The 23,590-nt window shown below is 41.0% G+C and overlaps 2 protein-coding genes across 3 annotated transcripts in view; one reads left to right on the top strand and one right to left on the bottom strand.

The window, feature by feature from the left end:
* INTS14 (integrator complex subunit 14) overlaps positions 1–23,590 on the bottom strand; it is a 45,516-nt gene that overhangs the window by 17,791 nt on the left and 4,135 nt on the right. The window contains exons 2-9 of one of the 2 annotated variants that reach the window (XM_036271010.1): positions 22,952–23,217; positions 18,798–18,905; positions 11,293–11,448; positions 8,358–8,476; positions 7,540–7,682; positions 4,670–4,762; positions 2,072–2,216; positions 615–748 (exon numbers count right to left, since the gene is read on the bottom strand). In XM_036271010.1, coding sequence (XP_036126903.1) covers positions 615–748; positions 2,072–2,216; positions 4,670–4,762; positions 7,540–7,682; positions 8,358–8,476; positions 11,293–11,448; positions 18,798–18,905; positions 22,952–23,173 — 1,120 coding nt within the window. In that variant the 5' untranslated portion in view covers positions 23,174–23,217. Of the gene's footprint in view, positions 1–614; positions 749–2,071; positions 2,217–4,669; positions 4,763–7,539; positions 7,683–8,357; positions 8,477–11,292; positions 11,449–18,797; positions 18,906–22,951; positions 23,235–23,590 lie in introns of both variants that reach the window. The other variant, XM_036271001.1, reaches the window with a different exon arrangement.
* On the top strand, positions 10,002–10,394 carry LOC118635950 (60S ribosomal protein L35a). The gene has a single exon (XM_036271023.1). It carries the CDS (start codon positions 10,056–10,058, stop codon positions 10,386–10,388), a length of 333 nt encoding a protein of 110 aa, XP_036126916.1. The 5' UTR covers positions 10,002–10,055; the 3' UTR covers positions 10,389–10,394.

Consider the following 23,590-nt stretch of genomic DNA (forward strand, 5'->3'; position numbering starts at 1 on the left):
CGGAATATCCAGGTGAAGAGTTCCAACTGGGAAGTGGAAACACAATGTGAAAATCCCAGGGAAAGATCAAGCAGGACTAGAGTTATAGATTTGCAGGAGTCTGAAGCTATAACGGCTGATGAAATAACCAGGAGATAATATTAATGCAAGAGAAGGCAAATAACATTATTAGGTAAGAAGAAGAAAAGATGACAAGAAAGAGAAAAGTTGCCAAAGAAAAAAGTTAAGTACCAAGAGAATGCAACGTTAGGAAAGCCAAGGGAAAACAGCTTCAAGAAGGAAGGAGATGAAGTTATCTAGGAATGACTAGGAATTACCAGGACTGAAAATTATAGAAAAGACATTTTACATTAAGGAAAAATAAGTTTATGGAGAGGAGCTTTTTACTCTAAGCAGTCAGAGCATTTATATGCAAAGCAACCTAAATGCTGGTCTCCCCTCAGCTATAAAGTTAAAAAATTCAATCGTCAAACTCTCCTGGGGTTTTTTACAAATCCAGCGTCAGAGACTACAGCACACCCATAAGGGAGATCACACACTATGACTACACAGAGCCATTCAAATAGCAGAGAGAAAACAAAGTCAAGATAAATAAAATCTGATCTGGGTTATACCTGAAATAGGACCCAACTGTGCCATTTTCCCTAGCCATGGGAGAGGTTCTGGGCCAGGCTCAAAGAGAGACATCATGAGGTTTGATTTCTTCTTGCTGTCAGCTTGGGAGTAGAGCATTCCATGCCATTCAGGACTAGATGGAAAGAAGATGGAAGATCAGAAGAATATCAAGCCTGTGAGTGTCAAGTTAAATGAGTCTAACCTGTGTTTTCCTCTTGAGCAACATGAGCTTCAGCTTTGAAATCAGGTGCACTGCTTTCACTAAAGCCAAATCCTAAACCTAAAAATGCATACTGCTGTCTCTAATATTACTGTTCCTCTGGGACATGTATTTTTATTCAATTATGTAGATATGGAACTCAAAAGCAATCTTAGAAGACACACACAAAAATTCACAAGGGCAGGAGGTAGCTGCAGGGGTGGTGAGGATTAAGGGATGACCTGTAGGTCTTTTCAGCTGCCTCCCTGGTCGTTCTCAGCAGCACCAGCACAGAGAAGACCTTGTAACAAAGGGCACAAAACCATCACCCAGCTCTGCTCCCCAGGTGATTCTCATATTTAGAGCCAGTACAAGTAGCTTCAGTACCAAGAAATACAGCAAACCAATACCTAAAAAGAAATGCATTCTTCTTTTTAGACCAGCTAATTTTAAGTCAAGCAGAAATGGAGCAATGCTTCCTCTGAGTACTCCTCTTGATCTCCTGTATCAGTCTACCCCAGGTAATGGCCAGAACATGATCAATAACCTCTTCTTTCTAACAACAGGTATTACAGAAAGGGAAGCAGGTAGCTTTGCAAATTTCGAGACTGCAGTGAATGTGGAAGCTAGAAGGGCTTTCCTCGTAGGGAAGAAATACAGCAGAGAGGTTATAAGCCTGGGCTCTGGGGTCATCAGAATGCATAGGTAAGAATCCTGGCTCTTTCATTTACTCGCTGTGTGACCTTGAGCAAGTTCCTCGACTTCTCTAAGCCTCAGTTTCTTATCTGTAGAATGGGGATAATATCAATACCTCCTGTACAGTATTTATGAGGGATTCAATGAGTTTATATAACATGCCTAAAATTCTTGGCATATGGTAAAATGTCCAATCAATTTTATCAGCATTTTTTTCATTTATTTCTGTCTCCTCATTTTATAGCTGAGGAGTCTGTAAATATTGCAGAAGATCCTAATAGCTAGTTAGTAGCATTGCAATAACTGAATCTAGGTTCCTAGATAGAATAGAAGAAATAGGATATAATCTAAAAGCAATACAATTACAAGGCTCATTCTATACTTATGCTAAGGGATAATCTAAAGAGTTTTGATGGTGATAGGAGGTGGGAAGAATATGGCAGGGAGAGAAAGGTGACAAGGATCTTTCTATTTCTTTCAGAAGTCTGGGAAATATTTTACTCTGTAAATTGATTCTCCCTTTTCCCTTTCACTCAACTAAAGGAAAACAAAGTTTCTTACCCTAGCTGAACTATTGCTACCATTCCTTCTACTTTTAGGCTGCCATGGAGCAGGACACAAAAGTTGGGTATTTTGCCTGCAATCTGATTGGCTGAATTTTCATCTTCATTATCATCAGTTATGCCAGTACCCACCTCATCACCTTCTGCAAAAAAAAAAAAAAAAGAGAAAACAGGTCAGACTGAGATTTGCTATAAAAATCCCAAACCCCAGTTATATTACTGGCTGTTTCTAGCCTTGGAAGGAAAGTATATGGAATTATAAATGGAATATATAGCAAGTAAGAAAAACTCATATTCTGGCTTTCCTATGGCCAAATAAAAATCAGTTTTCACATGTTATATTAATTCCATTTATATGAAACACCCAGAAGCGGCAACTCTATAGAGACAGAAAGGACATTAGTGGTTACCTGGGATTGAGGGAGATGAAGGGGTTTTAAAATTCTGATTCTAAAATGGACTGTGGTGATGGTTGAACAACTCTGTAAATATACTAAAATTTACTGAATTATATACTTTAAATGGGTGAAGTGTATGGTATGTGCATTCTATTTTAGTAAAGCTGCTATATAAAAAAATCAACTTTCCACAGTTTCTACTAGGATATTCAGTTAGGTGCTCTGTGGGGGTTTCGGGTACCTTCTAAACAGAACCCCAGATTCAGAGATGTTAACAGTATTCTCAACTGACAGCCTCAGGCAGCACATGGATGGGTGTACCCCCACCCCCCAAAGGTGAACAGTGTTACTCCATAAACTTCTTGATCTGACTCTCCAACTCCAGGTTCTTTTTTTTTTTATATTTTGTTCAGATAGAGTGGTAGGGAGAGGGAGAGAGAGAAAAACATTGATGTGAAAGGGACACATCGAGTGGCTGCTACCCACACTACCCAACCAGGGCCGGGGACAAACTGCAACTGAGGCACATGCCCTTAGCGGAAACCGAACCCGGGTCTCTCCAGACCACAGGTCAATGCTCTAACCGCTGAGCCAAACCGGCCAGGGCTCCAACTCCAGGTTCTTTATACACTCTGCTGACAAATGAATCTTCCTACGATTGACTTCCCTCTGGAACTATCTACCTGCTCAATTTTATTCAAAGACTTTCTAATTCAATAGGAAGAATTATCCCAGTTAGCTTGACATTCAACAGCCCTTAAAATATGGCCCCATTTAGCCTTCCCACACTTTTCTTTCCACTGTTCCCTACACAAACTCTTCACTTTGCCCGCTTTCTCTCTTGGCAATTTATATGGGCAGGCAGAATCTCACCACCTCTGCCATCCCCAGACCTTAGAAATAAGGAAAGCCTGGTTATCAATATTAATATCAGGAACAATAAGGTAAATTTTAAACAGTAATTGCAATAAGCCATCTGTGGGCACATATCAACACTGTGTCTGTGAATGTGTGATTGAGGGTTATGGAATACCAATTCCACCAGTGAGATAATCGGCATAAATGGAATGTGATTATAACTCAGTGAGTTGAAACCCCATTGACTATATACACTTCTTGGAGAAAGTTGGTGAATATAAAGTTGATGGTCATACTAGAACAGAGAAAAGAGAAGTTTAAAGTGCTAGAGACTAACATTCTCCAGAGAGAGGCTGAATTTGGGGACTTGGCTTTATAGTTCCCAGAGAACTTTATCCTGCAGTAATGAAGCCTCACAGGGGGCTGGATTCTTCCATTTATTCAACAGTATTTACTGAGCATTTACTACGTGCTAGGCACTGGTAGAGAACAGATGTAGATTCTCCTCTGATGAAGCTGTATTTGACTCCACATTTATCAGTCACACTCTGAGAATCACTTTGGCTTCCTCACCATGCTCCTACCAGGAAAGGCAGAGCCCTGGATTAGGGACAAAGCATTATCATCTCTAAAGAGGACTTCCACTGTAAATTAACAAATCAATATGTACACAATAAATATGTGTCGATATGCTTTCCACAGTGAAAAGCAGCAGAATTCGTTTTCTAGTATATTAGGCAACATTCCATTAACAAAAATATCCAATCCAGCCTGGCCAGTGTGGCTCAGTGGATTGAGTATCCTCCCGTGGACTGAGAGGTCGCCTGGTTCAATTCCCAGTCAGGGCACATGCCCAGATTTCAGGCTCGATCGCCAGTAGGGGCATGCAGGAAGCAGCTGATCACTGTTTCTCATAGTGGTGTTTCTATCTCTCTCTCCCTTACTCTCTTTCTAAAAAAATCAATAAATTCATATTTTAAAAAAATCCAGTGCGCCCTGGCTGGTTTGGCTCAGCGGTTAGAGCGTCGGCCTGTGGATCAGAGAGTTCTGGGTTCGGTTTCTGCTAAGGGCACATGCCTCAGTTGCAGTTTGTCCCCGACTGCGATTGGGGTCGTGTGGGTGGCAGCCAGTCAATGTATGTTTCTCACATTGATGTTTCTCTCTCTCTCTTCGCCCCTCTCTCCCTCCCACTCTATCTGAAAAAATAAAAATAACAATAAAAAAATCCAATGCAATCCAATAACTATTCCTTTCCCTCAAATCCTGCAAAATGGGCTACCCTATTATCTAACATTTAATAATAAGATACTTCATATGTATCATTGAATAGGAGAACTCACCTCTGTTAAGTGCTATAGGTAGGACCAGATGTCTGGACAGAACTGGAGGACTGGAAATATCAGCTATATCAATAAACCCCACTATTTCCAAATCTGAAAAGAGAGAATCAACATAGAATTAATTAGTTCTATAAGAAAGTACACTATTTTCTATGTATGAGATTTCATAAACACAATGTTTAATTTAGATAAGGAATTCAAGTATGATGACTAGGAAGGTAAGAAGTCTTTCTGGATAACTAATAAATTTCCATTTAAGTAGCTCAGAAAATAACTGTCTTTATTTAATGAATTTAAGTTACATGAAAATTCAGCTAAACTTTATTTTTATGAGCCTAGGTCCAATGCAAAAGCTCAAAGGTCAAACCCCTCTATATCATCAGGGATGTTCAAGCCAGCAGTGGCCTCACAGTCAAACACTTCCATAACTCCAAGCAACTATCCTTGGAGGGTAAAGCTATTCTGAGAAAGTAATACATTCTCTGCAAAACCAAGCCAGCAGTCTAAATATGACAATGATTTCTTTGTTTTATAGAGGCCTATTAAAGACCAAAAGTATTTGTTGGAAACCTAAAATAAGTAAAAATAAAAGTTGTAAACTACGTGGCCGTGTGGCCCAGTGGTCGAGCATCGACCTGTGCACCAAGAGGTTGCCAGTTCAATTCCTGGTCAGGGCACATGCCCAAGTTTTGGGCCCAATCCCCAGTGGGGAACATGCAGGAGGCAGCCAATCGATGTTCTCTCTCATCGATGATTCTCTCTCTCCTCTTTTCCTCTCTCTCTAAAAATCAATAAAGAAAAAAAGAAAAAGCTGCAAACCAAACGTTTTAAAAGTTTTTTTTATGATCATATAAATAGCATAAAAGCTTAGAAAACACTAAAAATTGTAAAGAAGAAATATAAAATCACTCATTTATCATCAAAGGAAACTTCTATTAATATTTTATTGAATTGCTTTTCAGTCTTCTAGGCCTGATATTTTAAACTCATATTTTAAAAATTTTAAAAATCAGGCTGGTGGTAAGCACACTACTTCTAAGACATCAGGAAATCTACTTCTCTGGAGATTTGCCTTCATTACCTTCTTTAGATGAATAACAAAAATTATTTTTTTCTTTCGTTATTTTTAGAGAGAGAGGAAGGGAGAGAAACATCAATGTGAGAAAGAATATTGATTGGCTGCCTCCTGCATGTCCCCCACTGGGAATATGGCCCACAACCTGAGCATGTGCCCTGACCGGGAATTGAACCAGCCACCTCCTGGGGCATGGGTCGATGCTCAACCACTGAGCCACACTGGCTGGGCAGCTGAATAACAAATCAATCAGCAATAAGCCACTATATATTTTTTTGAGTAGAAAATGGTTTAAATATAAGCTATAACAAAGATTGCAGACTAAAAGTTTATATAGGAAAGAAAAGACCTATTCAAAGTTATTCATCAAAAAAGGATGGGAGGGGCCCTTGGCCGGTTTGGCTCAGCAGTTAGAGTGTCAGCCTGCGGTCCAGAGAGACCCGGGTTCGGTTCCCACTAAGGGCGCGTATCTTGGTTGCAGTTTGTCCCCGGCCCTGGTTGGTCGTGTGGGTGGCAGCCACTCGATGTGTCCCTTTCACGTTGATGTTTCTCTCTCTCTCTCTTCCTTTCTCTCCCTCCCACTCTATCTGAACAAAAAATGGAAAAATGTCCTCGGGTGAGGATAAAAAAAAAAGATGGGAAGGAATCTAATTGGTTTGAAGGCAAAAAAAAATTTGACGTAGCTTAATACACTGCTGTCTAGTCACAATGAGAGATGGATGTGCTACTTCCAGACAGCCAGGAGCTAAAGGCACAAAAATAAAAAGCCTGTGCTTAGCCCTTAGTTCTAAAACTCCTTAAAACTGTACCCCCAAAAATGAAATGTACATTTACTGTGCACTTAATTTTAATCATCTGTTGACTGAACAATTACCTAGTCAACATCTACGAAGCATCTATGCTAGGCACTGACAGTGCAATGGTGACTGACACAGTGATGGTTCAATGTGTACCCACAACTCAAGAAGTCCACCTCCAACTGGAGACAGCTCTCCTTTCCACTATTCCTTGTTACTTTTGACTTTTTTGCTTTGCCAGTCTGAGCTAAGCACAGCACCAGCAACATGAACCAGATAGAAGCAGTGGAACATCACTTTCTTTTAGTCACAATATAAGCAGCAGGGCTAGAGAGGTCAGCATATCAGAGCAGAGACTTTAGAGACCATCACTCACCTAGAGAGATTCCACTCACCTAGCCTATAAGGACTAGAGGAAGTGACTTGTCCAGGGTCATGCAAGAGTCACTCAGGCAAGTCTAGAAGTTACCCCTTCATATCTCACCTCAATTATCATGCTAATCAATCTTAGTATCTATTAAGAATTACCTCAGTGATTTCCATGCTAGTGAATCTAGCATGATTGCCTACTCTAGTAATTTGTGGTTATAATATCTAGGATTGGAGATTAATTCATGACCTCACCGTCACCATGAAGAACTACTAATCTGCCACCCCTTAGGCAAAGCACATTCGAAGTGTTTTCAGTGGTTCTCAACCTTCCTAATGCTGCCACCGTTTAATACCGTTCTTCATGATGTGGTAACCCCCAACCATAAAATTATTTTCGTTGCTACTTCATAACTGTAATTTTGCTACTGTTACGTCTTAGAAAGGGTCGTTGGACCCCCGAAGGGGTCACGGCCCACAGGTTGAGAACCGCACTGATGATGACAGCGCTCAGCTATCAGAATTTACATTTCTTTTCAATTCTCCCGGATAGAAAGGAATAGAAGTCTGAAGTTAGAAAAAAGTCAGGATAACAGAAGAACTAAGAAGGAAGTTTTAAAAAGAGTTACCTGTGTTAATGACTTTGGGGATAGGATCGATTTCCTCATCTACAACAAAAGGTTCTGGCCTGGGGAAGACTTGAACATCAGCAGTCAGGTGGCCACACTTGAGAACAGCATGGAAAGGGGTATATGCCAGATCTATCAGTTTTCTAGAATATGATGATAAATTGTTATAGAATACTATGATACATATAATTTGTTTCAAGATGCTAAGTTGTTTTCCCTTTGAGTTGACTCCAAAAGGATGTGACCATTTAAAAATAAACAAAATCTGACATTTTTGGTGAGGCCAGTTCAATTCTGAAAAGCCCAAAAGCAAGTTAACCTTTGAAATTGCTGAACTGTAAGGAAGTCAATATCTACAGGCATATAGATTTAGTCATGCTTAATTTAAAAGGGAATTAACTTTTTAAAATCACTACTACTGCTCTGGCCAGTTTGGCTTAGCGGTTAGAGCACTGGCCCGATTCCGGTCAAGGGCACACACCTTGGTTGCAGTTGGTTTCCAGCCCTGGATGGGGTCGTGCAGGAGGCAACCAGTCAATTATCCCTCTCACATTAATGTTTCTCTCTCTTTCTCCCTCTTCCTCCCTCCCACTCTATCTGAAGATAAATGGAAAAATATCCTTGAGTGAGGATTAAAAAAATCACGATAATAAATAAATAAATAAATAAAATCACTACTACTAAGCATTTTATCTGAAAAATATGAAACTTGGGGACAATGAAATGACACAACTGGAAATAGTAAAATAGATATAATTGCTGGACATCAAATTTTAATAAACTGTGAGAAGGCAAAAAGGCTCTAAGTACATACTCACCCAAACATAGACTGTACATTTTTCAAGCATAGGGGGCCATCAATAGTAAAAATCTGCCCTTCACCATTGTTTAAATCTATGAGACGTTCAAGGCAATCCAAGGAGTCAGTGCTCTGAAGCTACAAAACAAAACTCATTTAAGGTGGCAAAAAAAGGAGATTATTATCAGCATATCAAGGTCACACCCATCACAATAACACAGGCAATAAATAGAATGAAGATGATTTTGAGGCAGGATAGTAAGAAGCTAGGAAGATTCTTTAACAAGTGGAATAGAGAAACTGAGACAATTAAACAAGGCCAAACAATCTGAGCAATTTACAGCCAGCTAATGAGTTATAAGATTTTATCTTCCCCAATCAAAGGCACTAAGGAGCAAATGGTTTACATATTCCAGACAGTCCTGTGTCAGAAGGGCCTTGGTGCCAGTCCCTCTTCAATGATGTTCTTGATGACGTTCTTTAAAATGAAACCAGAAAATAACCCTTGACCCCTCTTTTTTTTTAATCCTCACCAGAGGGCATTTTTGCATTTATCTTCAGATAGAGTGGGAGGGAGGGGGAGAGAGAGAAACCTTGATGTGAAAGAGACACTGGACTGGTTGCCACCCACACGACCCCAACTGGGGCGGGGGACAAACTGCAACTGAGGTACGTGCCCTTAGCGGGAACTGAACCCAGATCTCTTTGGTCGCGGGCCAACGCTCTAACTGCTGAGCCAAACTGACCAGGGCCCTTGACCCCTCTTTACACATATTTTGATGAATCAACATACTGAAGGACACACCTGAAAAGCTAATGAATATTCTGTTAAGACCCGCCCCTGAGACCTCCCCTAGGATTCCAGCAGGCCAAAGAGAGAGAAAAAGCCTCAAGACAAAGCCACAGCGCACTCTTGAAAGAGCATGCCCATACCTTGTACATCTGCTGTTTTTCTCCTAAATTCTAAGGGACTTTATGAGACTTGCAACCAGGGGAGCAATGGGCAGCAGCAACTCGACCCAGGCTAACCCCCTGAACCTGTCTCCAAGGCCCCCTTTTCTTGGACTTTTCCTCTCCTGTTGCTTTTCCTATCCTAAGCCCTCCCTTTGTTTTACAGTCCCCAGCTTTAATAAACATATCTCAAAAGCCACTTGGATTCATGTTGTGAAATCTTTCCTACACAAAATCAAGAACCCACACACTACCAGTGGGCCCTAGGCAGACCCATCCTGGGCCCAGACCCTGTCCAGTAACAATTTAACAATGTGAGAAGGAAAATAACGATAACAATTTTGATTCAAAGTTACCAAAGAGGAAATGTCATATAAAATGATACCAGTAGAGCTATTTCATTCAGATGTAGTTTTGCAAAGATTCTCAGAGGTGACCACAGTTGGTATTGACACAGTATTCTTTCCTCCAGTGTTTCTAACATCTTTTGGTAAGTACCATTATTATCTACATTTTACAGATAAGAAACTGAGATGAAGATAGGTTAAATAACTTTCCTGAGTAACTGGGAAAACCAGGAAGTAGAGTTTAATAAAACATGCATCAGAGTAATGTTACTTTACAAAATAAATAAATAAAAAAAATCAAAGCCCATTTCTATCAGCACTTCTGGTGGAATGGACTTAAGAATTCCTAAATGAGGAGTGGAATTCCTGCTGCTGAACTTTGGGGGCCTGCTGGGAACAGGACTTCTATAAGGACAAATATGTCTGGAAGGCTGTGGTCCAAGGCCATTTTTGCCGGTTATAAACGGGGTCTCCGGAACCAGAGGGAGCACACGGCTCTTCTTAAAATTGAAGGTGTTTATGCTCGAGATGAAACTGAATTCTATCTGGGCAAGAGATGTGCTTATGTGTACAAAGCAAAGAACAACACAGTGACTCCTGGTGGCAAACCAAACAAAACCAGAGTAATCTGGGGAAAGGTAACTCGTGCTCATGGAAATAGTGGCATGGTTCGTGCTAAATTCCGAAGCAACCTTCCTGCTAAGGCCATTGGACACAGAATTCGTGTAATGCTGTACCCCTCAAGGATCTAAATGTATTGATAAGTAAATAAAATGGATTTGCTCTCTTGTGTTTTTGTTAAAAAAAAAAAAGAATTCCTAAATGAGGGAAATAACCAACACCAAAAAAAAACAACAAAAAAAAAACCAACATTTCAGCATTGGAAGAGTCTTGGTGGGCAGTAGGATGGAAAACAATTCTAGCACAGACGGTGTGGCTCAGTGGCTGAGCATCAACCCATGTACCAAGAGGTCGCTGGTTCGATTCCCGGTCAGAACATATGCCCAGGTTGTGGGCCCGATCCCCAGTGGGAGGCCTGCAGGAGGGGGCCAGTCGATGTTCTCTCTCATTGATGTTTCTATCTCTCTCTAAAAATCAATAAAGAAAAAGAAAAAAACAAAACTCTAGCTGTTTCCAAAGATGGGGTAACACTTAGAATTTTCTTTTTTAAAAATCAATAAAGAAAAAGAAAAAAGAAAAGAATACAACTATGTTTCCCAAGATAGGGCAACACTTGGAACTTTCCTTTTTAAAAACATTTTTTTCTTTATTGATTTGAGAGAGAGAGGAAGGGAAAGAGAGATAGAAACATTGATGAGAAGAACATCGACTGGCTGCCTCCTGCATACCTCCAATGGGGATTGAGTCCACAACCTGGGCATGTACCCTGACTGGGAATCGAACTGGCGACCGCTGGTGCATGGGTCAACACTCACCAGTGAGCCATACCAGCTGGGCAACACTTTGAACTTTTAAAGAGCTTTTGAGCTCTAGGGTCTTTTCAAAGATAATTAGTGACCAGCCTCAGCTGAAACCAATCGAGTTCAATGTTATAGTATTTGCAATATGATACTAATGGAGTATACATACTAAAAAATAAACTAAGTCCTAAAATGTATCTAATCAAACTAAAAATAACTTAGTAAAAAGTATTACCTCCTCCAAATTTGCCATGCACATGATGTATAACTTAGATGGGAAAGGAAAAGGCAGTGGGAACCTGTTGCTGTCACTTCGTTGACTGTGAGTAGCTAGGGAATGCCGCAGTGACCCTCTACCAATGCCAAGACAGCCATCTGTCACCAGAACAACCTGTTTGCAAAAAGCGAGAGAAGGTTTGTATATAAAATAACATACTCATTTAAAGCAGCCTCATTTTGTAAAGATACAAGCAACAATGTGAATAAATTTCAAAAACATTCTGTCAAGTGAAAGATGACAAGAGACAGTATATGATTCCATTTATATGAAGATCTGGAACAGGTAAAATGAAGCAAAGTTAAACTAAGCAGGGGTTGTGGGCATAGGGGGATAATGACTAGAAAGGGGCATAAGGAAACTCTGTGGGTTAATGGAAATGTTTTATGTCCTTGTTTTTTTATCCTCACCTGAGGACATTTTTGCATTTTATCTTCAGATAGAGCAGGAGGGAGAGAGGGAGGAAGAGAGAGAGAAACATCGACGTGAGAGAGACACATCGACTGGCTGCCACCCACATGACCCCAACCAAGGCCAGGGACAAACTGCAACCGAGGTATGTGCCCTTAGCGGAAACCAAACCCAGGACTCTCTGGTCCGCAGGCCGACGCTCTAACTGCTGAGCCAAACCGGCCAGGGCTATATGTCTTTTTTTAAAAATATTTTTTAATTGATTTTTTGGGGAGAGAGATAGAAACATCCATGTGAGAGAGAAACATCGATTGGCTGCCTCCTGCATGCCCCCCACTTGGGGATTGAGCCCAAAACCTTGGCATGTGCCCCGAAGGGGAATCAAACTGGGACCTCTTAGTCCATGGGATGACGCTCAATCCACTGAGCCACGCTGGCCAGGCAAAATGTTATGTCTTAACTGGAGCAGTGATTTCATAGGTATATGCATTTGTCAACACTCAGTGAATTGTGTACTTAAGATCTATGCATTTTACTGTATTTTATCTCATTAAACTTAAAAAAAGCACCTATCTATGAACACTTAAAAAGCAATCATAACTAATTCTTAGTTAACTGTATTAAAACTAGAATCCTATTGCTTAGATAAGGAGGTGGCGGCACTTAAGGCCTCGATGTTATAAATGGCATGAGAGCCTATTTTATGTGTCCCTAGAGAGTACCAGCACAGAAGTCTGAACCTTGACACTTTGTTTTCAAAGGTGACATACTCTACCCCTGGTCAACTAGAATAACAACTGCTTTAAAAATATATTTTTAAAAGACAATTAACCACATGCATAAAAGACCTTTAAAATGCATTCTTTTGCCCTGGCCAGTTTGGCTCAGCAGTTAGAGCATCAATCTGCGGACCAATGAGTCATGGGTTCAATTCTGGCCAAGGACACATATCTCGGTTGCAATTTGTCCCCGGCCCTAGTTGGGCTTGTGCAGGAGGCACCCATTCGATGTGTCCCTTTCACGTTGATGTTTCTCTCTCTCTCTCTCTTCCTCTCTCTCCCTTCCACTCTATCTGAACAAAAATGGACAAATGTCCTTGGATGAGGATTAAATAAATAAATAAATAAAATAAAAAATAAAATGCATTCTTAATCTGTAATTTGAAAAAGCCTTCAAAATATCCTAACAGACCACAATTACAAATCATTATCCTTTTCTTCATTGCTTCAAAGCAATCCTATGGGGGGGCAGACTTTTCTAAGTATTTCAGGGGAGGGTTATCTTAGCTCTCCCTAGCCTATTGTAGTAACTTGATAATAACAGGCTAGTAAGAAAGTAATAGGTGGTTACACCATGTGAAGTACCAAGATTGGCACTTACTTCTGACAAGCACGCTTAATAGAGGTCCCCTGGAGCAATGTTATCTTTTGGGAAGATAGTCAGTTGACTAAAAGGTAATTCCCTCTTCTATAATTGTTATATAATGATTTACTTCTGCCACTAGCTTCTTCAGATACTGTATGATAATGACATATTTCATATAATGTCAAAATGAGGCAGATTTTGCTCAAATAATAAACACAGTCCAGATGTCTCAAAGGTTGTTTAAAAAAAATTCCACATTAAAACAAACCTGTTTGACAATAATTAATTATTTTAATCACTGATAACTTCCACCTCTAGTCTAGTGTTTTGGACTGTTCACCCCAAAACTCATCAAGCAAGTCTAAGTGGATTTAGGCCAAACCCCTTGCCCTCAGGGTACAATACATCTTAAATTCAGATTCTTCCTTTCTGCAAAGGAAGAAAAATCATTAAAAGGCAGAAGTATTTTTGGTACACACATTCTTTGAGTTTCTTCTCTAAAACTACTGAAGACTATGATGATGGAGGACAATCTGACTTTGGGTGGTGGGCACACAATGCAATATAGAGATAAGGTATCATAGAACTGTACATTTGAAACCTATATCATTTTAATAACCAATGTCACCCCAATAAATTTAATTTTTAAAAAAATTACTGAAGAAGTAGCAAATGAAATTATGCTACTTGCTACCTTCCAGTTCAGAAGATATTGAAAAGAAAACTTCATTTATTTAGTATATTGTTAGGAAATGAGATATTCTGCATGCATGGATTTACCAAATAAATAATGTTTATGAAGATGCCAAATATTTTTATTTCCGAAAAGAAATTAATTAAAAAGCACCCTAGCCGGTTTGGCAGTTAGAGCATTGGCCTGCGGACCAGAGAGTCCCAGGTTTGGTTCCCGCTAAGGGCACGTACCTCGGTTGGGGTCGTGTGGATGGCAACCATTCAATGTGTCTCTCTCGCATCCATGTTTCTCTCTCTCTCTTCCCCTCCCGCTCTATCTGAAGATAAAGGCAAGAAAAATGTTCTTGGGTAAGGATAAATAAAAAAAATAAAAAAATAGAGCATTTACTGGCTTTTTTAACAAGCATCCACTAAAGTGATTTAACCTTTTAGTAGTATCTCACGGTCTTCATTAACCCTCGAGTTCATACTCTATAAATAAACAGGTGGTTTTTTAGTAAGAAAAAAACATTTTTAAAAAGTTGAGTTTATTTATTTTTAAACTTATCTTTATTGTTGTTATTTTTTCCCCCCTTGACCTCCTCCTCCCCAATCCCGCCCCCCTCCTGCTTTCCCCACACTATGGTCTGCTTCCATTGGTTATGCATATATGCATGTAAGTTCTTTGGTTTCTCTCTTCCCGCCCCACCTCCCCCCTTCCCTTTGAGGTTCATCAGTCTAACAACCAATTTGTACTTCCTAATCCCTTCATCTTTTTCACCCAACTCCCCTCCCATCTGGCAACCAACAAAAAGTTCTCTGTATCTATGAGTCTGTTTCTGTTTTGCTTGCTCATTTTGTTTGTAGATTCAATTGTGGGTAGATATGTATTAATTGCCATTTTATGTACATATTTTTTTTTATCTTCTTCTTCAAGAAGACCCTTCAACATTTCATATACTAGTTTTGGTGGTGATACTAGCTTTTTCTTGTCTGGGAAACTTTTGATATGCCCATCAATTCTAAATGATAGCTTTGCAGGTAGAGTAATCTTGGTTTTAGGTCCTTTTCATCACTTTAAATATTTCTTGCCACTCCATCCTGGCCTGCAAAATTTCTTTTAAGAGATCAGCTGATAGGCTTATGGGAGCTCTGTTGTAGGTAACTAACTGCTTTTCTCTTGGTGCTTTTAAGATTCTCTCTTTGTCTTTAACCATTTGCATTTTGATGCTGATGTGTCTTGGTGTGGACCTCTTTGGATTCATCTTGTTTGGGACTCTCTGTGCTTCCTGGACTTGTATGTCTGTTTCCTTCACCAAGTTAGGGAAGTTTTCTGTCATTATTTTTTCAGATAGGTTTTCAATTTCTTGCCTCTCTTCTCCGTCTGGCACCCCCATGATGTGAATGTTAGTACGATTGAAGTTGTCTCACAGGCTCCTTATACTACCCTCATTTTTTTGGATTATTTTTTCTTTTTGGTGTTCTGATTGGGTGTTTTTTTTGCTTCCTTATATTCCAAATTGATGGTTTGCTTCTTGGCTTCACCTACTCTACTATTAATTCCTTATAAATTATTATTTATTTCAGTTAGTACCTCCTTCATTTCTAACTGGTCATTTATGATGAACTTAAGGTCCTCACTATGTTCATTGAGTGTCCTTATAAGCAGTGTTTTGAACTCTGCATCTGTTAGATTGCTTACCTCCATTTTGTTTAGTTCTTTTCCTGGAATTTTGTTCTGTTTTTTCAACTGGGACATGTTTCTTTTTTTGTTTGTTTTCTTTTCTCCTTTTTTTCCCTATTTTTTGTTCAGGAAGAGTGGGAGGGAGAGAGAGTGAGAGAGAGTGAGAGAGAGAGAGAGAGAGAGAGAGAGAGAGAGAGAGAGAGAGAGAGAAACATCGATGTGAAAGGGACACATCGAGTGGCTGCCACCCACACGACCAACCAGGGCCGGGGACAAACTGCAACTGAGGTACATGCCCTTAGCGGGAACCGAACCCGGGTCTCAGGCTGATGCTCTAACCGCTGAGCCAAACCGGCCAAGGCGGGACATGTTTCTTTGTCTCCTCATTTTGGCTGCCTCCCTGTGTTTGTTTCTATGTATTAGGTAGAGTACATATGTCTCCTAGGCTTCCTAGGGTGGCCTATTGTAGTAGGTGTCCTGTAGGGTTCAGTGGCACAGCCTCCCTGGTCTCCCAATTAGGCCCTCGAGGTGCAACCCTCGTGTGGACTTTATATCCTTCTGTTGTAATTGAGTCATGATTGCTGTTGGCACATCAATGGGAGGGTTTTACTCAGGCTGATGAGGTGCAAGGACTGGCTGTGCCCACTGACCATTGACCTCTGACTACCTTGGATGATCAGCTGTGCAGGGGCCACCCCACAGAGCAAGACTTATTTCAGCAGGGCTCTAGTACCCCGAGTCCATTCCTTGAATCCGTCACTTGTGAAAGTGGTTGGGTGGTGGTGCTTCGACGTGGTCTGAAACTGTCCATTGGGTGTGCTGGCTCTGGGGCAAGGGCAGCCACTGCCTGTGTTCTATCAGGGCCACCAGACACAAGGTACAAAGTGATGTGCCTATGGCTGCTTCTTGTGCTGGGCTTGGAGCTGCCCTGACGAAGCCAAGTTGAGAACTAAGGCTGGCTGCTTCTACTGCCAGGTCTGGGGCCACTGAAAGAGAGGTATGGGACTCGCTGTGGCCAGATGCTGCTTGTTTGAAAAAATTTAGGAAAATTCGAACCATGAGCCCAGATGGGCCATTTTATGGTAAAGCCACTGGAAACAGCTTCGGTGGGCCTGAAAGTTGGTTGTGGCTGGGCCTCAGGAAACCACCAGGGCAGGGCAAACAGTGTGAGCCAGGTTGCTGGAGTCCCAGATATGGCAGCTGTCTGCCAGCCCTATGGCGGAAGGGCTCACCAGAGGAACAAGGCCTCTACCAGCACGTCTGTCCAGGACAAAGCTGCCTCTCCAGTCCTCGCCCCGATGCCAAACAACTCAGTTCTTCCCCATATGTCTCTGGTGCCTTTCAAGCTGCCTCCGTTCTGCACTGGAGCTCAGAGGAAGCGGGTCTGAGAAAGTCTATGCACCGGCCCTTTGAGAGGAGCTGCCTGGGGGCTCCCGCAGCCTCAGCCTCCCTCAGCCTCAGTTCCTGCTGCATTTTACAGCCAGAAGTGATGGGGACTTCTCTTCCTGCACTGGAACCCTGAGCTGGGCATCTGGTGTGGGATGGGGACCTCTCATTTCTCAGGGAGGACCTTCATAGTCGAGGTGTCCCTCCTGATTATTATCCGCTACCTGTGGGTTTGGGACCAGCCTTTCTGCCCCTCCTACCAGTCTCGGTGTGGCTGCTTCTTTAATTTCGTAGTTGTAGGACTTCCATTCAGCTTGATTTCAGGTGGTTCTAAAGGATGTTTGTTCTGTAGTTTAGTTGTAATTTTGTTGTGGTTGTGGGTGGAGGCGATATGGCGTTTACCTATGCTGCCATCTTGACTAAAAGTCTCAAAGTTGGGTTTATTGAGATATAATTTACATGCAATAAAATTCACCCTTTTTTCTATACAGTTTTGAAAACTGCTTTTAGTGATATAACCACTTCTGCAATTAAGATAAAGACCAGTTCCATCATTTCCCATATTCCTTCGTCCTTCATTTGAGTCAACCTTACCCTTTCCTTACCCTCAAGCATAACTACCAGTGATGCCACTGACACTACTGAGGAATTCTGTGTTTGACCCTAAATTAAAAATCATACACTATGGCCCACTGCCTGTTTTTGTAAATCAAGTTTTACTGGAACACAGCCATGCTCATTCATTTATTATCTATGGTGGCTTTCATGCTATGACAGCAAAGTTGAAGGGTTGCCATAGACACCTGCAAAACCTAATACAGAAAAAGTTTGTTGACTCCTGTTGTAGACTATAGTATTATTTTTCTTTCAGCAATTTTCTTCTTAAAATATGCTATCACTTCTTCAAGCACATGTGTATATCAAACTTCCAATTCTTTTTCAGCTACTACTCTGCTCTAATTTGATGCTAATGTGGACTTATTATGGACTCTAAGTGAAGGGCAACTGACTTTATGACATTCATACTCCTCACTTTTTAGATAACTTAGTTGAAATGGTTAAAAGTTGCTGAATAGCCCGACGGGTGTGGCTCAGTGGTTGAGCATCGACCCATGCACCCAGAGGTCGCCGTTTGATTTCCAGTCAGGGCACATGCCCAGGTTGTGGGCCCAATCCCCAGTGAGGGGCATGCAGGAGGCGGCCAATCGATGTTCACTCTCATCGACGTTTCTCTCTCTCTCTCCCTCTCCCTTCCTCTCTAAAATCAATAAAGAAAAAATATTTTTTTAAAAAGTTGCTGAATAAATGCTACCTTGAAATAACAAAGATAGCCTACATAGTACTAATGTTTACAATTCTATCACTCAAAAAATTAAAATCATCCCATCTAAGGGGTATCCTAAAATTATACTGAGAATGCTTTGTATTTTATACAAATAATACTAGTTTTCAAGAAGTCAATTTACTAGGAGGATGCTTTCCTTAAGGCATAATCGTGCTGATTCCTGAGCATATGAGTGCTGATTTAGTGCCTTCTTTTATTATTATTATTTTTATCCTTACCCGAGGACATTTTTCCATTTTTTTGTTCAGGTAGAGTGGGAGGGAGAGAGAGGAACAGAGAGAGAGAGAGAGAAACATCGATGTGAAAGGAACATATCGAGTGGCTGCCACCCGCACAACCGACCAGGGCCAAGGACAAACTGCAACCGAGGTACACGCCCTTAGCGGGAACCGAACCCGGGTCTCTCAGGACCGCAGGCCGACGCTCTAACCGCTGAACCAAACCGGCCAGGGCTAGTGCCTTCTTTTAAAAAGATACCAACAGTAGATAACATAGTTTGTAGAAATTATAATGCCTGCTGTATCAGAACTTGAAAAAAATCAAAGCACCTCAATGGTTAAAGTTTTTAACTTAGGGCAATGAAAAAGAATTGATAATTACCTGGCAAGGAATTGCACCACCCCATTCTTGCTGAACAATGTTGCAAACACCAACTAATGCAGACTCCAAGCAGGTTTTATCATAATCATCCATATTACTTAGTGCTTCCTAATTGAATAAAAGATCAATTGCTCATTTTAATTTGTTATCAGAAAAAAACATAAACTGTTAAAAGCATGAATACTATACAGGGGATATTATTTCTGAGAGTCCCAAAGCACAGGTTCTTAAAAACAGTAAAACAGACTTCCTCAGCTATAAAGGATAATTAAAAGAGCTTCTCTTTATTCTGTCTGCTTATCAGGTGAGAGTGAACGGCCAACCAAGTTCATGTCTTTATAAGTGAACCTTGAAGGAAATAATTAAAACGAAGCACTTATATTATTATTATTTTTTATCCTCACCTGAGGACATTTTTCCATTTTTTGTTCAGATAGAGTGGGAGGGAGAGCGAAGGAGGAAGAGAGAGAGTGAGAGAAACATCGACGTGAAAGGGACACATCAAGTGGCTGCCACCAGCACGACCAACCAGAGCCAGGGACAAACTGCAACCGAGGTTCGTGCCCTTAGTGGGAACCAAACCCGAGTCTCTCTGGACCGCAGGCCGACGCTCTAACCGCTGAGCAAAACCGGCCAGGGCAGAAGCACTCTTAAATACATTACAAAGCCCTGGCCGGTTTGGCTCAGTGGTTGAATGTTAGCCTTCGGACCAGAGAGTCCTGGGTTTGGTTCCCGCTAGGGGCACATACCAAAAAATAAATTAATAAATAAATTAATTAATAAATACACTACAAAAATGCTAAAATTTATTGAGGACTAACTGTATCCTAAACACCATTCTAGACACTTTACATGCCATTTAATCATCACAACACCTTACATATTATCAATCTTTTTTTTTTTAAAGAATAGTTTATTGATTTTGAGAGAGAAAGGAAGGGAGAGGGAGAAACATCAATGTGAGAGCACACATTGATAGGCTGCCTCCTGCATGCCCCCTACCTGGGATCAGGGATCGAGCCTGCAACCTGGGCATGTGCCCTTGATAGGGAATCTAACCAACCGGCAACCTCCCAGCGCACAGGACTACCCCCAACCACTTGAGTCACACTGGCCAGGGCTTAAACCTATTTTTTAAAATGAGGAAACTAAGGTACAGAATAATTAGGTAACTTTCTTAGGTCTCATGACTACAGGTGTCAGAATCTAGATTTGAATGAACCCAGTCTGACTCCAGGACTCCTGGTCTTAACAATTACTTTGCAACATTTAAATAACAATTCTCTAAATGTCAGAACTGCTGAACATCCAAGATTCTTAGTTTACTCACAAGAAATCCAGTTCAATTTATTTATTTAAAAAAAATTTTTTTAAAATTGATTTTAGAGAGAGAGGGAGATGAAGAAAAAGAAACACTGATGAGAGAGAAACATTGATGGCTGCCTCCTGCATCCCCCCTACTGGGGATCAAGCTGGCAACCTGGGCATGTGCCTTTACTGGCAATTGAACCAGCAATCTCTCAGTGCATGAAATGATGCTCAACCATTGAGCCACACTGGCCAGGGTAAAATCCAGTGCAATTTATTATTATTATTATTATTATTATTATTATTATTATTGTTAATCTTCATCCAAGGATATTTTTCCATTGATTTTTAGATAGAGTGTGTGTGTGGGGGGGAAATGGGGAGAGAAACGTAAGTGTGAGAGAGACACATCAATAGGTTGCCTCCTGCATGACCCTGCAACCCAGGAATCAAACCTGCAATCCAGGTACATGCCCTTGACTGGGAATCGAACCTGAAACCCTTTTGTCTGCGGGCCAGTGCTCTAACTTCCAGGGCTTCCAGTGCATTTTAAAAAAAAAGCTTTTCACTTTAAAAAAAAAGCTCAGTCACTTTAAAAAAAGTGAGATAATAGCCCGGCCAGAGTGGTTCAGTGGATTGAGCGTTGTCCCATTGACTGAGAGGTCCTGGTTAGGGCACATGCCTGGGTTGTGGGCTTGATCCCGGGTAGGGGGCATGCAAAAAGCAGCCAATTGATGTTTCTCTCTCACACTGAAGTTTCTATTTCTCTCTTCCTTCCTCTCTCTCTAAAAAATCAATAAAAAATTATTAAAAAAAAAAAAAACCAAAAAACCGTGTGAGTCTTGGCTGGTTTGGCTCAGCAGTTAAAGCATTGGCCCTTGCACCAAAGAGTCACGGGTTCGATTCTGGTCATAGGCACGTACCTTGGTTGTGGTTCGGTCCCCGGCCCTCGTTGGGGTCATGCAGAAGGCAACCAATCAATGTGTCTATCTCACTCAATCTCTCTCTCTCTCTCTCTCTCTCTCTCCCTTACACTCTATCTGAAGATAAATGGAAAAATATCCTCAGGTGAGGATTAAAAAAAAAAAGTGACATATTAAAAGAAATGATTTAACAAAATTTTATTACTTATACTTTGAAAATCAAACTACATTGGTCTTGGATTTCTAAACTGCCTAGTAATTATTAAATTATTAAATTTAATTTCATAAACACTTATTGAATACTCACTCTGGGTAAGGCACTGTGCTAGGCATTGTTGGAAATATTAATGATTCAGAGATGTCAGAAAGTAAGTTCTCGAACCCTGGCCAGTTTGGCTCAGTGGTTAGAGCGTTGGCCAGAAGACCAAAGTCTCAGGTTCGATTCTGGTCAAGAGCACATACTTCAGTTGCAGTTCAATCTCCGGCTCTGGTTGGGGTCGTGCAGAGGCAACCAATCGATGTGTCTATTGCACATCAATGATCCCCTCTCTCTCTCTCTCTCTCCCTCCTTCCCTCCCTCCTACTCTATCTGAAAAGCAATAGAAAAATATCCTCGGGTGAGGATTAAAAAAAAGAAAGTAAGTTCTTTTTTTTTTCCCCTCACCCGAGGACATTTTTCCATTTTTTGTTCAGATAGAGGGGGAGAGGGAGAAGGGGAGATAGAGAAACATCGATTTGAAAGGGACACATGGAGTGGCTCCCTCCCTCATGACCCAACCAGGGCTGGTTCAAACTGCAACCGAGGTATGTGCCCTTAGCGGAAACTGAACCCGGGTCTCTCTGGTCTGCAGGTTGACGCTCTAACCGCTGAGCCAAACTGGCCAGGGAAGAAAGTAAGTTCTTAAGCATATCATAGACAACACCTTTGAAGATAACACCTATCGTCCTGGCCAATTTTGCTCAGTGGTTAGAGTGTCGGACCACTCCGACACTTGGACCAGAGAGTCCCAGGTTCGGTTCCCACTAAGGGCATGTACTTTGGTTGCAGTTTGTCCCTGGCCCTGGCTGGGGTCGTGTGGGTGGCAACCACTCGGTGAGTCTCTCTCACATCGATGTTTCTCTCTCTCTGTTCCTCCCTTTCTCCCTCCCCTCTCTCCCTCCTGCTCTGTCTGAAGATAAATGCAAAAAAAAAAAAAAAGATAACACCTATCAAACGAGGCTTAAAAATTATAATTTCTTGGCATCTGTAAATCAAAGGCTATTTGTTGGAGAGGAAATAAAATTTTGAATTACTCCAGAGTACAAGTTTTGATGAGGCCCTGGCCAGTTTGGCTGAGCAGTTAGAGCGTTGGCCCATGGACCAAAGAGTAGTGGGTTTGATTCCGGTCAAGGGCAAGTACCTTGGTTGTGGTTTGTCCCCGGCTCTGGTTGGGATCATGCTGGAGACAACCAGTCGATGTGTCTCTATCACATTGATGTTTCTCTCTCTCTCCCTCTCCTTCCCACTCTATCTGAAGATAAATGGAAAAACATCCTCGGGTGAGGATTAATAAAAAAAAAAAATTAAAAAAAGAAAAAGTTTTCATGAGGAAGGGTCATTTTTCATCTCTTCAAGTTTTATAGGAAAAGAAGTAAAGTGTTGAACCTAAAGATCCTGAACTTTAGGGAGCAGGGCACTACATCCTGAGAGAATTCCAGTAAACCAAGAGAAGAAAATAAGGCAACAACCCACATCTCTAACTCATAGCTCTACCAAAGGCATAAAACCTCGTGGTTTGAATCCTTATTTTATAGCTATAATCAGATATTATACCCGTAGACTTATTAAATAATTCCAAGTTCTAAATATTCAGTACAATATAACACCTTTTGCTCCCTATAAGTTTGAACCTTGTATATACAATAACTCATTTCTTTTTGTACCTGTAGAGTGTTATAATCTCTTGTGAAGGGAACCATCAGCTCCCAGAGTGATGAAAAAACCACCAGGGCTGTAAACTCAAGCTTGTAATTCGTGGCCATGTGCTCAAACAGCATCGTTAAACCATGGGCTGCTAGGTGCTTGCGCTGATATTCTTCAGACCCCTCAATAGACACAGGTCGGGTCATGGAAAGGGATACATCCATTACCACTACTGTTGGCATGATGAAAATGATCCCAGTGTTTCAATCAGAATGCAAACAGACAGCTATAAATAAAAAAAAGCTGTAGAAAATAAACATGGTTAGACTTATGTGTTATGGAGAGTAAAAAGTATTTTTAAAATTAATTAATTTTATTGTTGAAAGCATTACAGATGTCCCCCCAAAAGTATTTTTCACCATAATTTTAACCAAATTTTCCAGAAATGAGTGGGGGCAAACCCCATTTAAATTGAGGTGCAGGCCAATCTGCAGAGAATTCAGTGGGAGGGAAACAAGCAAGCAATCACCCACTAAATGGTCATAAATCAAAGACCTTAAGTATTTCTATTCAAATTCAGGTAGCCCTTGACTTTCACAGTTCCAAATTTTATACAACTTAATATAACAAACACTCCTACATCCCCTCTCCAACACTTA

The sequence above is a fragment of the Molossus molossus genome, unplaced genomic scaffold (genome assembly GCF_014108415.1).
Source record: "Molossus molossus isolate mMolMol1 unplaced genomic scaffold, mMolMol1.p scaffold_m16_p_1, whole genome shotgun sequence".
Lineage (NCBI taxonomy): Eukaryota > Metazoa > Chordata > Mammalia > Chiroptera > Molossidae > Molossus > Molossus molossus.

What these genes read in the sequence shown, in the direction of transcription:
- LOC118635950 (XM_036271023.1), top strand. Translation starts at nt 10,056, where the DNA reads ATGTCTGGAAGGCTGTGGTCCAAGGCCATTTTTGCCGGTTATAAACGG.